Below are 16,838 nucleotides of genomic sequence, written 5' to 3'. Positions count from 1 at the left end.
AAATTAGTCATTATCGCTTATTATATTGTATTTAACCGGCATGTTAAATTATAAAACGAAATATTTATTAACATAATGCAAGTATGAGATATTTATTATAAATAATTACTTGTAGTGAGTCGTATTCTTAATGATGTCTAGTATTGTTTGGTTCTGTGAGTCTTGGTTCTATCGGATACTAGGGGTGAGCCATAGGCCCTCTAGTTACGATATGATCGTCGGGATTGATGTTCCCATCCGTACTTATGGTGAGACGCAAGCCATAAGTATGAATGTGACATTAATAATCCCGTCTCTGAGTCTCGGAGTTCGATGACGCTTGTTCTTCCTATGTGCCAAATACACATGGGTTTGATGAACTCTCCAATGAGTCTGGGGATGATGAGCCTGATTTTGTGGTACATGAAGCGAAAGCGGTTCTCCCTGAGCCTTTTTATTTGGTTTCGGAGCCTGAATCAGAAAGTTCAAAGAGGTTTGATGCTTATGTGAGGAGGTTCATCGATAGGCAAAATAAAAAGGCTGCTGAAAATGTTGAGTTGGTAAAAACTTTATCTCGACACTGTTATTTTGTTTTAAACGTTACTGTTGTTCATTTTATTGTTTATGTCGACGCTGTTTTTTCTGCTGGTGTTTGCTGTTTATTTGGTATAATGAGCCTGAAGATGTTTTCTGCTGGTGTTTGCTTTTAATTTGCTGTAAAAAACTTGTTCATTTCGTTGTTTACTGTCTTCTGTAAAGTTAATGCATTTTCTACCGTCTACTGTCTTGTTACTAAGTATTAATAGGTGTGTACAGTGGCTATTTTCTGTCTGATGCGTGCTGTTCTTCATTTTATTGTTGATGTCTGCTGGTTGTGATTGTTCAGTTGCTCTTGTTACGGGTTTTTTTGTCTCTAGTCTTCTGTCTGATATCTAAACACGAGTCTTTTTTTCTGATCTCACTTGCTCAGTTGTCTCAGTTTTTGTATTGTCTCGGTTGCTGGTGTCTGCTGGTTGTTGTGTTCATTTTCTGAATCTGTCTGATGTTTAGGTTGCTCAGTGATGACATTCCTTACTGGTTTGAGAGCTTTTGTACTTAAGTCACTGTCATCTGTACTGCTAATTTGCCCTTTTGCAAGCTGTTTGTTCATCTGTCTGATCTGTCCAAGTGTCTGATGCATGCTGTTCTCTACTGTACCGTCTCACTTACTGGTATTGTCTCGGTTGGCGCAGTTATTGTATTGTCTCAGTTGCTGGTGTCTGCTGGTTGTTGTGTTCATTTTCTGAATCTGTCTGATGTTTAGGTTGCTCAGTGATGACATACCTTACTGGTTTGAGAGCTTTTGTACTTAAGTCAGTGGCTATTTGACAAAGCTAGTAAGGCCACCACATGCTATACCATTTGTTGGTGTATCTGTAGGATGCCTTAGTACCTTACACAACTCAATGATAAGGTCATTTAGGCTCGAGAGTTGTTTTAACAGTGTTGTTGTATGTACATCAGTGATGGTTCAATTTTTTTTGGACTGAGATGTTGCTCAGTGATGATGAAACCTTACTGGTATGAGAGCTTTGATGGGGCAAAAGTTATGTTCAGTGCTAATAAATTGAATTGAAAGTTTTGATAAGGATTCAACCATAGTATTTTCAAGGTTTGTGTTATGCTTTTATTTGTTTATGTAGGAGGTCTTTTATATTCCACCACATGACAGTTTGAATGTTACACAAATATCTTGAAATACTCTGGATTTAGGAGACCTTAATCATACAATATGAAGGCTCAGTGATGAGATTGCTAAATGCTTTGAGAGCTCCTTCCCTTTCATTTCAAAATATTGTTCAGAACCACACATAACTTGTCCATATTAGAGATTACAAAATAACTTCACTGTCTCACTGATGTTTATTATGTAAGCATTCCATAATATGAATGCTTCCATTATAAACATTCACTACATTGCCAAAAGACCGTGACTTCAGTACATAACTTAAATATTTTACAACAAAATATGAATGTCTTGATTTGCATCTAGATTTCTTTGATTTCTCGCCATTGGTACAAAGAATATGCTCTAAACCTTGATCCTTCCCTACTGCATTTAATTCATGGAGACATTCCATTACAATGTCTTGATTTGCATCTAGATTTCTAGGCAATGTACCTGCTGCCCTTTGTGCTTTCTTGCCTAAATGTGATAACTTGAAGTCATTATGGCCCTTATTTTTTAAGACTTCCAACATTAGTGCTTGTAGACTTAACCACACATCATCTAGACTTAAAGGAGGCTCTTCATCCCAAGCCTGTATAACATTGAACACTAATTGATCAACAGTTTTTGCCCTTTTCCTTTGCTGTAGTGTTTGAATTGACCTGAAAAATCCTAAGTCTAGCACATTCAAGTCAGGTGAGTTGGGGGGTTGTTGAGTCAAGATTATGTTAAATCCATCTGATGTAGCTGCATTAACAAAATCTTGATCAGTGCACCTAAGACGGGGTTTTGCATTGTCTTGTTGGATGCTTATGTTCTTTGACATGTTTCGTGGCCACTTGCTTTTAATGGCTGGAAGAATTTTTGAGATAAGCATATCTTTCACTACTTGTTTAGTAATGGATGCTATTGACTTTGTTTCCAAAGTCCCAGCTGGTCTGTTTTTTGAAATTCTTTTTGCTGGATCCATGAAAGTAAAGGGAAAGATTCCTATTTTTCCATCAAAAAGAAGTGTGCCATTTCCATCATATATTGGCCTTGAAACTGCTGATATGAACATGACTTTGGTAATGAAGCTCTTACTTTTGCATGACCTATATGGATGCATCTCTTCCATGAGAAGAAAAAACTTGGCTTGGTCTTGTGTAATGTAAAACCATTTCTCATCCATATGAATGTCATTTGACATTTCTTTAAACTTTAAAGAATTATAAATTCTATCATACCTTAACTTTGAAAGAGCAAACCACATCCTGTGAAACTTGTTCTCATCCGTTAGTGAAGGCTTCAAGGCTTACGTGTGTGACCTTATTTTGCGTTGTTTAACCGAATTCTGAATAGTTGAAGGTGAGACTCCAACTGCCTTGCTAAATGTGATTAATGAAGTTCTTTCTCCCATTGGTATTGCTAGTATCCTTTCAACATGAATTTCTATAGTAGGCCTTCCTTTCTTCCCTTTGATCTTTGAATGTAAGTCTAATTCATCACCATTTAGTCTCCGTCCTTTTGCAAGACTCCATATTCGAAATATGGTTTTTCTGTCCACTCCAAACTGGTCAGCAACTTGCTGCATTTTACCTCTTTCTGGCCTGCCATTCTTTAGTATGCTCGAATAAAATGCAGACAATCCTATGTCTTTGATCATTTGAAAGGTTAGGACCACACATTTTAATTGTCGAATGAGCAAGTAAGTTTTACTCGTTTGAATACTGATTTGTGAATATATTTTGGACTGTTTTACTAACCTTTTTTTAGTGCAGTATGAAGCAAGAGAAAGAGAAGAGAAGAAAAAAAGAGAGGAAGAAAAAACTGAAGAAATGAAAAAGAAATGAAGATGCTGAAGAGTACTGATTTGTGATGTTATCTAGGCTGAGTTGATGTAATTTGGGGGGAAAAAATGGGGGAAATATTTATGAGTGTTCAAATGCACTTTATCTTTGTAATTTTGGGGGGAAAAGTAAACCCAAATATTGTAACCAGATTACCTTAAACGTATTTAACTAATCTAATTAATTTTTGGTTAATTATCAATAACTTGCAGAGTTTGCATTACTTTTCACTTGTTTATTCCATTGCTTCTTATTGGTGCCCAAATGAAATGGGGCAAACTTAGTTATTTGGAGGGAGTATAACTTATAATACAAGATCTTATTTATCATTAACTATAACTACATTTATTTTAAATTCAAAATAATATATTATTTATCCGATTACAAAATAACCCCGGATCAATTACTTTTCATTTTTACTTTATACAACATTAGTTTAAGGGGAAAAAATCGAAAATATTTATTTATCAGATTAAATTTTTTTTTGGGTGCCCCCCTTACTAAAAATTCCTGCGTCCACCCCTGACTCCATATCAGATTATATTAATGAATGACGAACATGCATGATTATAATCCTGTCTAACCATCTTGACGATATAAGCTTGTGATTGCATGCTCCGATTTGTTTGTAAGATTAGTCTTCAAGTATAGTATTTAATAAGTCTTCAAGTATAGTATTTAATAATGTTGACATTGAATACACTCTCTCCTAGAATACCTCCTCACCCAATCATATGTGGAGAAAAATAAAAAAGGGGTAATTGTAATTAAGACAATTTAAAAACTTAATAAAACAATTAGGATTAACCTATGCCTAAACTATATCATGTGCCTATTGGGAATAGACACATTTTAGAAAATTCATATATATATATATATATATATATATATATATATATATAGAATTAGGATCACATGAGTCCACCCTATCTTTTTGAGTCCCGTGAGTCTACTTATGTATCACACGCTCTACACAAAAATATCACGATTTTTTTATGAATAAAAAAATAATTTTTTTTATGAATAAAAAAAATAATTTTATTTTATGTAATTTTTTTTAAAGTCTAAGCTGTGATATTATATTGTTTAGTATAACCTATGATATTGTATCTGAGTTTATGAGTCCAGTAAAAGAGTATCACGAGTTATGCAAAACAATATCACACTTTACAATAAACAATATCATTGTTTGTACTAAACAATATCACAGGTTATACTATACATTATCACACCAGACCGTATCATTTTCTAAGAAAGGCACATTACATTCTGAACAAAGTTTGCTGGAGTCGGGACCAACGATTTATTTGGCATGATCAAAGGCTCATTACTCACCTGAAATTTTGGACATTCAATGTACAAGTTTCCACATTAGATAGCAACGAACATTGAAACTAAATTCCCGGCCAAATGCGAAATGGTTTTATTTATCACATTAGGTTGAATTTTTAAGATTTTTCAGATTCTTATATGATCACAAGTTGCTCCGTACTACAAAAGGAACTTACCTATTGGGGCTCCCGGTGAATAGTGAATACCGTACTCGAGAACTTTTGACTCCATGAAGTTTGTCACGTCCTTGAACAAAACAGGGGTAAGGGTGTGATGACATACAACATACTGCATTGATCATCTCTTTCTGTAAATTACATGATTTATTGATTGTCAAATTCTCATTTTAGTGGGAGTGGCAAGAGCACTGTTGGAAGAATTGCAAATTCAAATGCAGAACAATCTTACTGATCATACTCCTATGCAAGCTGAAAGTGAAGCTGCTTAGAATTATAGACATTTGTGTAAAGTTCAACATTGTTTCCTAAGTCAGAAAACCAAGGCTGACTTGATAAAAGATGGAGATGAGAATACTAGATTTTTCTTATATATCGTCGTTGACTGGTGGGACGGACAATGTTCAGCCATCGATGTCGTCGGGTTTTCAAATTACGAATATGTCTCAAGTGTCTTCAGTTGGTAAACCACCTTTGTCAACTAATTTTTTGAAGAGAAAGTGTAGTTCTATGGATGAAGCTAAGTGTGGTTCTTCTGGTCGTTGCCATTGCTCGAAACGAAGGTATTCATTGTTTACATTTTATATAATTATTATATTTTGTTTATTTTAATTTTAGTATTTTTGGGTGATTAATGGTTGATTAATTTTCCTTATTAAATTGCAGAAAGTCAAGGATGAAGAGAGTGGTTAGAGTACCAACAATAAGCGTGAAGATGGTTGATATTCCACTAGATGATATTCTTGTGTCAGACATGTGATACATAAGTGATTTCATGGATTTCGAAAAAATATAGGTGGACTCATTAGGATCGCTTTCTCTTTATATATATATATATATATATATAGAGAGAGGTGGGATCCGGTAAGAACGATCACTCGGTGAGAACGGTGAGAACGATCTTTAAAACCAACTACACGCGCGTCATTTTTCTCTCAACCAAACTTCGTCTCTCCCAATCATATTCATTCTCAAACCCAACCACCCTAGAAATTCCTCCATCACCACCATCACTCTGTCGTCACCACTTAGGCACTTACCATCTGTAATCGCCGCCGTCGATGATCACCAACAACTCCGTCGAACTGCAGCACCGTGCACCAGTCGACTCGACACCTCTCACACGCAAGACTCCATCAAAATTCATTTCTCCCAAATTATGTCTCTCCTCAAACCCTAACCACCCTTCAAATTCCCGCATCACCACTCATCAACGACGTCGCCACCTATTCTTCTGGAGTTGTCGCCGGCGACGACCACCAACAACACCAATGAATCGACCAAATTTTTCCTCCCTCTTCAAACCCCAACCACCTCTCATATTCCCCAGCACTTGCTGTCGCCGTCAACATCAACCGCAATCAAGGCAAGCGAACTATAGTAGTCGACATCCTCAGGCGACACCATTGAACACCGTCAATCTCCAACGTTACTGATTTACGAACCCAGATCTCGATTTTCCTACCTCTGATTTCGAGTTCCACTCAGTGCAGCCGCCGCCTATTTCCCAGACCACCGAGACGACGACGATAATGGACGGCTCGGACTGAGTTAGGGCGTCGAGCCATTGATATCCCAATTCGATTGATGGGTTGATTTTGTGAGCCATTGATATCCCAATCCCAATTCGATTATTAGTTGTACATTAATTTAGTGGAGTTTCAAAACGAGATAGGATTAGTTTAATGATGGTAGTGGTACTGGTCTACTGGAAAGAAATGAATGAAGATTAGAAGTCGGTCATGCGGGATTAAATTTTGATTTTTTTTTTTTTTTTGAATCATAAAAAATGCTAGGGAGTTTTAGATACGTTAATTATAATATCATATATATTAAATATATTTCGTAGAAAATGTATTTAGGATAGAAAAAAAGGAATCTAAATTCTTAAAAAGTGTATATGAGAAATCATGTAAAAAAGTGTACCTACATTGTGAAAAAGTGTATATAGAAACTTTGAAAAAAAAGTGTACCTAGAATAGAAAAAAGTGTATCTACATTTCTAAAAAACGTATATAGAATTCATGTAAAAAAGTGTCTCTTTGTAAAAAAGATATCGAAATTTGGTAAAAAAAAAAAAAAAAAGGTGTATCTACATAATTAAACAACGTATATAGAATTCTGGTAGAAAGTTTACCTACGACAGTAAAAAGTGTATCTGAGATTTAGTAAAAAAAAAAAAAAAAAAAAAAAAAAAAGTGTATCTACATTATTAAAAAGTGTATATAGAATTTTGGTAAAAAGTGTACCTACGATAGTCAAAAGTGTATATGAGATTTGTTAAAAAAAAAAAAAAAAAAAAAAAAAATTACCTAGTATATATATTCTAATGTATATAGTGCGTTTCACTGATTCTTACTGAGTGATCGTTCACTAGGATCAAAAATATATATATATATATATATATATATATATATATATATATATATATATATATATATATATATATATATATATATATATATATATATATACCAAATACCAAGACTATAGGATAATAAATGTTAGCAAAACCCGTTGTTATCATAGTCTTAACTGTACAACATATTGTCTCTTTAAACTAACAATAATATACTTTTTTTTAGTAAAAGTTTATATCCATTCCTACGAAATTTGAATTGAAAAACAGTTAGTAGTTAATATATTACTTAATCATGTTAAATTAACACCTCATTAACTTTTCATATTTCACGTCATTATATTTTGATATGTGGAAAAAAAAAATTGAACTGTAAAATTATTCAAGAAAACTGAGTGAAATTGAACTGTAAAATAATAGTGGTATCTCATTAATTATTCGCGTTATTGTATTTTGTTTCGAGCAAAAAAAAAATTAAAACTGAAATTAATTCAAGAGAATTGAGTAATGTGCTGAAATGTATTTTCTTTTTAAGAAAAGTACTTTATTTTTTATACCACAATGCTATGATTCCGATTTATAAATTTTCTTAAACTTTTTTTTTTTTTGTTATGAAAGTAATCAAAAGGATTTAAGTTTTGTTTATACATAGTATGAATAGTATGAGTCAAACCATTCTCAAATAATAATATCAATAAATAATTTAATAATAGTATATAGTTTTATATTATTTATATTTTAATTAAAATATTATAGTTTAATGAAATTATAGAATTTGATGATAGGATTAATTTTAATGAAAAGAATTATATAGTGAATCATTAGTGAGTACAATTAAATTATCAAAGCTTTTTTTATTAAAAAAAAAATGCTTTTTAGAGTGGAATTTGTGAATTCACCTATTCTTCTAGCAGATAGTGAATTATCAAATGAGGTATATTATGAGTATACAACGAACGTGGAAGTAATTCTATCATATAACAGGATTGAATGATAATAAGAAACATAACAATAGTGAGTGATCCTTTCATCAAGGGTGCACATACCCTATTTTAACAATAACATTAGGATCATTTTAAAGAAAAAATTAGGATCATTTTAAAGAAAAAATTATTCTTACATTTATTTAAAAGTAACTCATTTATAATTTTTTTTTACCATGTAACCAATTTATAATTGATGGTAGCTTCAAAATTTAATAATTTGAAAAGCACGCATAATTCCACTCGACAAAATTATTAACTAGCTAAATTTACATCCGTTAGAGGATTGTGACCGTGATATTTTCTGTTAAGAGATGATTTTAAATAAAATTGAAGAAATTTGGGATTAGCGTATGACGTGGATGGGGTCGTGCCTTTAGACCAGCTTTATAATATAAACATACATGATACATGAGGCACGTGACAGCTAATTATCTAAACATTATTAATAGAAGGATGGCATGCACATGTCATATGCGTGATAATAGAGTCCACGTGGAGACATACAACATCAGTAATAGATTTAGGAGGGGTCCACAGGTAGTACCAATCAGGAGTGACATGTGGCACCGCCGTTTTAGATTGTACGCGTGGCAGTATAATAATGGGCACTGGGCAGGGTCATTTATTTTATGTAATTATTAAGTATAAGTGAAATGAATGATGAAAATAATCATAGGAATTATAGAAATGAATAAATGATGATGTCTCTCTCACGTGTCTTTCCTTGCTTAGGCCGGCACCGCCCTTTTTTGCCTTTTCATTTGTACAGAGTCAGGGCCAATTTTGGTACCTCATTATTCATTTGCTTTTCTTAGTGAAATGAAAACGTATACTTGTACAATACTTAGATTGAGTCCTTATTTCGTACTCGGCAGATTAATCCTAGCAGAAATAGCCGGTCTTTCGGTTTAGTTTCTCATCGGATAAAATTAATTCGGTTTAAATTAGGTTAATCTTAATTTCAATTTAATCAAGCTTCTTTATTTCGGCTAATTACTTTAACACTGAAACTTTGGAGAGACGGAATTTCAATAAGTTATTGAGAGACTAGTTTTCCATACCATTTTATTTGTATTTCGTTATCCTTTTGTTGTTGATCGTGACATCGTAATTTCGTACCTATTTTCATAATAAATGTACCCATTTTATCATTAATCAGCATTTGTACCTATTTTATTACCTTCAGTACTACTTTTTCTTAAAATTGTAAAATAGTCTCTCAATAGTCAATATACCTATTGAAAGACCGTCTCTTACGAGCTCTATTCCTACTTTAATTGGTCGTGCTATTTCGAATCGGGGTACGGTCGTCAATTTAAATATTTAATTCAGTTGCCGGTCCATATTTTAATAATTCGTAAGACCATTAGTAAATTAAATAACGAATCAATGAAAAAACACCTACCTTATTAATGTATTTATGATAAATAAATATTTTTAATTTGGGTCAATTGATTCACTTCTTTTGAGATCAAATATATTCAGGTTCAGTCGTTCAGGTATCATTCGGCGGTTATAAATTTTTTTAACATTATGGAAACAGTTCGATTTTACATTTCTTACAAAAATTTATGCACATTTTATATCTTTTTAACTTTATCCAAGCATTTTGAAAAATAAACATTTAATAATTTGTATAGGAGTTATATTTTTGGTGAGGTTTGGAATATTCCTATTACAACAATGCAACTTAGGCTCTGTTTGGTAAAACGAACTGAAAAGGTAGCCGAAACCTGAAAAGATATCTGAAAACTGAAAAGCTAACTGAAACCCGAAAAGATAGCTGATATGGTAACTGAAAATTAAGAGTTGATAAGGTAATTGATTATATATAAAAAATTATTTGCCAAACTAACTGAAAAGGTAGCTTATTTAATATATTATAAATTGAAAGAGTAAAAAAGTAATATTAACAAGAATCAGGTACCTAAAATGTGAAATGCTTTAGGTAGCATTTCATTTCGGGTGGCTTATTTGGGCAAATAAGCTATTTGTCAAACACTTCCAGAAAAATAAGCTACTTGAAATTTTTATCAAAAAAGCTACTTCAGTCAAAGAAGGTACCTGAAATGTCTTATCAAACGGAACATTATTCATTGGCTTGGGTTACTTATTTATGTTATTACTAAAATAAAAATATTGGATTATTTTTATAATACTAAATGCATATACATTGACAAGGGTTACGTCGTTACTAAAATAAAAAGATTGGATTCTTTTTATAATACTAAATGCATATAAATTGACTTACTTTTATTAGATTTGTTATATATAAGAGGATGACCGAATCGAATTTGAACTAAATGAGGTGATGGATTTCAACGAAAGTGAACAGATGATAATATAAAGTTCTTGTAAAATGTTCAAAAATTTGAAGTAAAAACTTTGATATTTTTACCCTTCAACAAAAACGAGCTTTCCTGTTTATCCTTTCCCAATTCAACTAAGTGGTGATGACAAAATGAAAGACAAAAGTAAATTCCGTGTAATTCAATCAATACTGGCACCACTAATTAGGGTTTGCATGGTTGAGCACTAGTTTAAATGAAGAGTGGAATAATACTTGTCCATATAAGCTAATTAGGGGAGTACGTGGCCTAATAATGTGGAGAGTGTAGTAGGGCGAGACCTACCAACGGCCCACCTGCGAGGCCAACCTATTTACGACCGAAGACCAACCAAAATTGTCCTTTTGAGCCACTTTCTTCCCCCTTACCCCAGGGACGAAGCTAGGGTGAAATTATGACCTGAGCCGATTTCGACTTCTTCCTATATCTTCACTATATATAATGACTTTTTGATTAGATAATTTATGAAAGATACAACAAAAGTATTTATTTTTAAGTAATTATTAAATTATACATTGGTTTTTAAACGGACTTATTACATATTTTATATGTAAAGCGTTTTGTAAGGATCTAAACGGTGAAACAAATTTAAAATATAAATGATAATAACCCTATTTGAAGACGGTAATTTATAAATTAAGGTGAGACGAAAAAACATAAAACAATGACTATTGAAATACACAAATAATGGTAAAATAGTTTACTAAATTCGGACGATTCCTAATGATAAAAATGGTTCCTTACTTTTAATTATAGACAGAAATCATAGTTGACGTTTAAAATATAATAGGTTGAGTCGTCGAGGGGTGGAATATATTTGACGCTAAATAAGAAAACTGTAAAAAATAAAAACATAAAAATAAAAATTTGAAAACCAGCAGCAACATGGGTCGAACTCGCGACTTTGTTGAAGTCTTAACACTTGTAGGGGTGTTTACCGCTGAACTACTACAGACTATTGCTAAATTTTTGCCATTTATTATAATTAAGCTTGACAAGTTCACCCGGGCCATGGCCCATTCAGCCAGGCCTGAGCTTCGTCTTTGCCTTACCCCCTCCCTCCCTGCTCATTTGTTATCGTATTCCATTTTGAAATATCAGTTATTTATTATCCTTTTTATTTTAAGATTGTATTTAATGAGCAATTTGAACTTTCATATTCAATTTGGTCAACTCGTCATCTTGTAGTTGGCCTTTACCTCTTTCTTTAGTCTTTGTGCCAAAATAAAAGGACAACAATTAAACGGATGTGGTATTTTTTTTGTGCACCCTCATGTTTAGTTTTTTTTTTTCCACATGGGCCCTCTTCCTTTCATTTTTCTATTTTACAAGGGAAGCATCTTATAGCAAAACAAGTTTTTTATAAAACGGTTTTATTTTAGTGTCTCTATCATGAAAAACATGGTAGTTGGTTAAAATTTTTAATATGATATTTAAGTAAAATATCACTTAGTTTTATAATAGTATTTGTGTAAAAAAAAATTATACAAGAAATATTTTACAAAATACGAGGGTAAATTTTGCATCATGTTTTTTACTCAATGCACAAAGTGAATATCGATCCTAACGAGGTAGATTAAATACAGAGTAAAAAAAATTTCATCTAAGGGACCTTTAAACATTTATTTACGTAAACTGATAATCCAATCCATTTTAGACGAATTCAACAGACTCACATATTTATTAAACCCATAAAATCGAGGATTTATGACTAACCACAAGTTAAATAAGATTTCACTATAAAATTATTGATGATAATAGAAATACCCGTTAACTTATAAATTAGTCTCTAACCCGATCTTATAGTTGTATTAATGTGGAAAAATGTCTCATTTACTCATGATGAGACCTTAATTATCCTCTATACTTTGGTTTAACCCATGCACTAATTAATAATGTTGTATGGAAACATGCCCTTAATTATATGATTATATTTATTTGAACCCTCAATTACTTAGAGAACAACTCGCACGAAATGAAACATTAAACCATGCACGAAGATGTACATACACGGTGACGAAAGATGACCTATGATGATGTACTTAATGATGTCAAATAATGAAGTTATTATATAATGACAAGAATCATAATTAAGTTTAAAACATAGTGTATAGACGCACTACATTAGATATGATTCCAAAATCAAGAGTTGGCAAACAGAAACTAAGAAAGAGTTAAAAATGAGCTAGTTTAAAGCTAAACTCCAAACATATATATATATATATATATACATATATATATATATATACATATATATATATATATTCCCTACTTGGAAGGTAATTGTTGATCGTTATGTATAGATGTAACGTACGTACTTCTCATTTACACTACTAGTACTTGGATGACATTGCTTTAATGTGCTCCATACTCCATTTTCCCATTTTGTACATCTCATTCTCACTTTCCACTTAAATTATTAACTTTTAGTTTCAAAAAACACAATTTATATTGTGTTCTTGAATAAACAAATTACAGTTATTAGGCGTATCCATTCAATCTTTTTTCAATATTTATTTTACTACATATCTATACAAGATGCTAAATTCTTAATGTCAAATAAATGTAGTATATTTATTATATACGCGATTTAGAAAATAAATAGCTGATCTTAAATGTGATAATTGTACAATATAATCTAATTATAAGCACTTCTTCCGAATACTAGATATAAGGTATAATAAGAAATTGAGTTTTTATAACAAAAGAAACAATAATTATCTAGAGTTTTGCATTGAAAATACCTTACAATAATTATTGTGTAAGATCATGTTCACTCTCTCTCTCTCTCTCTCTCTCTCTCTCTCTCTCTCTCTATATATATATATATATATATATATATATATATATATATATAAATAAATGAGATTTAATGAGTCCATCCAAATTCCTTGAGTCCATAAGTCCTCTTTAGGGCCATTGAAAAGATGAGATGGAAGGCTGAGATTGAAGGGAAAAAGTAGGGGATTAAGGCTAAAATGGGGGGATTGATACTAATTAATCACTTTTCCTCTCTACTATCACTAATCAAACCCTAATTTCACTATAAAATCCTTCTTTTTCCACTAACTTCTCTCCTATCACACAAATATCATCCCCCCGTCTCTCTAAAAACCACAAAAATCAAAAGCCAAATAAATAAGTCACTCCTCTCATCCTCACCCCCACCCCCACCATCACCACACCTACCCAGACGTCCCTCACCCGACTCCACCCTCCACACGCCACCACCACCCCACCCCCCGACCTCCCTCACCACCGCAGTCCAACCACGCACCACCCTTTGTTCCACCCGCCACCACAACCCCCGACACACAACTATCCATTTCCCGTCGCCTCCTCCAACAACCAAAACCACCACCATTTCCCGACCCACCGCAGAAGCACCTCCAATACCACAACCATCACAGCCGCACCTCCAACAACCACAACCGCCGCTACTTCCCCTCACGAACCCAGATCTACCAAAAACGCCGCTTCCTCCTCTCCTCCTCGGTGGTGGTTGTGCGTGTGTAGTTGGTGTTGTGATTGTCGTTGGTGTTTTTTTTATTAATTTCAGATCTGTTTTTCTTTAAAAAAAAAAATAAGATGGTGGTGGAAGGGAAAAGTGACGATGGGGTTGGATGGGAAAAGTTTTTTGTTTTTATTTTTTCACAAATCCCGTCTTTTTTTCAAATATCGTCTTGTTTTATATTTTTTCAAATGTCCTCTTATAAAAAATCGTTTTGTTATTTTTTTTTTTAAGATTTATGTTTCAGATTTGGTTTTGTTGGGTTTCTTTTTTCATTATTTTTGATTCTTTTTCGAGATCTCACAAATATCATTTTGTGTGGGTTGGTGATAGAGGACGGTGGTGGTGTTGGTCTCATTTTTCAGATTTACAAGTGTAAATCTAAAAAAAAAACACTTGTATTTTATTAAAGTTACATTCATTTTTCATATTTACACTCGTATTTTATTAAATTTACATTCGTAGATCTAATAAATATATAGTAAATTTTTGAAATTTTTTTTGTATTATCATGATTTTTATTCTTAGATCTAATAAATATATTTATTATACTCATATTTATTTACATTTACACTTGTATTTCTTTACATTTACACGCATTTTTCAGATTTACACTCGTGTTTCTTTACATTTACACTCATATTTTTTACATTTATACTCATATTTCTTTACATTTACACTCGTATATCTGTACATTTACACTCATTAAAATTATATAGATTTGCACTCATATTTTTTGTGGATATGAGTTGGTGGTGGAGGACGACGGTGGAGGTGTTTTTGGTAGTCGGACTAAAGTTTTACTCGTAAAGGACCAAAGTTACACTTATAAAGGATCAAAGTCACACCCAAAGGACTAAAGTTACACTCTAAAACTTTCAAATTTACACTCGCAAACCTTCAAATTTACACTTAAAAAACTACATTTACACTCGTAAAACACCACATTTACACTCGGTAACATGTTAAAATTATATAAATTCAAATTGTAGAAAATTGCCTAAAAAATCAAATTTACACTCTTAAAGTACTACATTTACACTCGCAAAACATCAAAGTTACACTCGTAAAATGTTAAAATTATATAAATTCAAATTTTTCGTCACAAAAAATCAAATTTACACTCGTAAAACATCAAATTTACACTCTTTAATTGTTAAAATTATAAAAATTCAAAATTTCCGTCACAAAAAATCAAATTTACACTCTTAAAATATTACATTTACACTCGTAAAATATCAAATTTACACTCGTTAAATGTTAAAATTATAAAAATTCAAAATTTCCGTCACAAAAAATCAAATTTACACTCTAAAAATATTACATTTACACTCGTAAAACATCAAAGTTACACTCGTAAAAAGTTAAAATTATATAAATTCAAATTTTCCGTCACCAAAAAAAATTACACTAAAAACTTCAAAGTTACACTCGTAAAATGTTAGAGTTACACTTGTAAAAAAATTTGCATACAAAACCGCCTCAAAAAAGTCATACAACATTACATTTACACTCATAAAACTCATACAACATTACATTTACACTCATCAAATCTTAAACTCAAAACTGATTAATTAGGGGCTAGAGAGAAAAAGAAAAATTAATTAGTCTATAGAAATTTGATTAGTGATAATTTTTTTTGGTTATTTTCAATCTCAACCATCCATCTCAATCCAACCATCCACATTTTTTTTCCTTTTCTTTTTAATAGCCCGTAATCAATTTCATCTCAACCATCCATTGAGTCCATCCAAAGGCCCGTAGAAGGACTTATGGACTCAATGGGAGAAGAGCTTAACTGGAATGAACTAAATAAGATAAGTGTATCTGTCTCAACCATCCATTGAGTCCATCCATCTCAACCATCCATTGAGTCCATCCATCTCAATCCAAACATATTCTTGTTTAAGATAAGTGTATCTGTCTTAGATCCTTTTCTTTTCGGTTGAAAAGAGCTTAACTGGACTGAACTAAATGCAGCTGAAGTGATGTAAGAGTTATGCTCTGTTCTTTTGGACTTAATTTTATTTCATTTTAGTTTCGTTCAGCTCTATTAAGTTTAATTCAGTCCAGTTTAACCAATCTTTTTACTAATTATCTTTTACTTTAGTTCGATTCAGTTCAATTCAGCCCTGGTAAAAGTTTAGGGCCGTGCATGTGGATTTTTGTCTTATTAAGATAATTAGACGGCAAAATTAAGGAGGCAAGTGAGGATAAAATGCATTAAATATAAAAAGGAGTATATGCAGATTGACTCCAAATGAAAAAAATGGGATGAGATTGACAACTCTAAATGAAGATGATGATTAGAAAACATAAAAGACGTAGAGCATTTAACTGTTCGAACACGTGTACGACATAGATGGCCCTTGTTCTTGACTTTGATTGATTACAACCTTCGTTTCTACATCTCAAGTAATGGAGTTTTCCTATTGTCTTACCCTTCACAGCTGCTTCAAATTGACTTATGCTCCTACTAATTTCACCTAGTCTTATGACAGCCGATCATTTTGCTGCACTATTCTTTAGAGTTATTGATTGTCCATTTTAGGTTTTTGATTGAAATTTGTCTTATATAATTCTAGAGTCTAAAGGATCGTGAGGTTTACA

General features: G+C 32.2%; 1 protein-coding gene across 1 annotated transcript; it reads right to left on the bottom strand.

Moving 5' to 3' along the window:
• Window positions 1-1,871: 1,871 nt before the first annotated feature.
• On the bottom strand, window positions 1,872-2,876 carry LOC141649000 (uncharacterized). The gene has a single exon (XM_074457705.1). It carries the CDS (start codon window positions 2,874-2,876, stop codon window positions 1,872-1,874), a length of 1,005 nt encoding a protein of 334 aa, XP_074313806.1.
• Window positions 2,877-16,838: the final 13,962 nt, after the last annotated feature.

This window comes from Silene latifolia, chromosome 1 (genome assembly GCF_048544455.1).
Source record: "Silene latifolia isolate original U9 population chromosome 1, ASM4854445v1, whole genome shotgun sequence".
Taxonomy (NCBI): Eukaryota; Viridiplantae; Streptophyta; class Magnoliopsida; order Caryophyllales; family Caryophyllaceae; genus Silene; species Silene latifolia.
The sequence above is the reverse complement of the archived record's forward strand: the minus strand, read 5'-3'. Positions and strand labels throughout refer to the sequence as shown.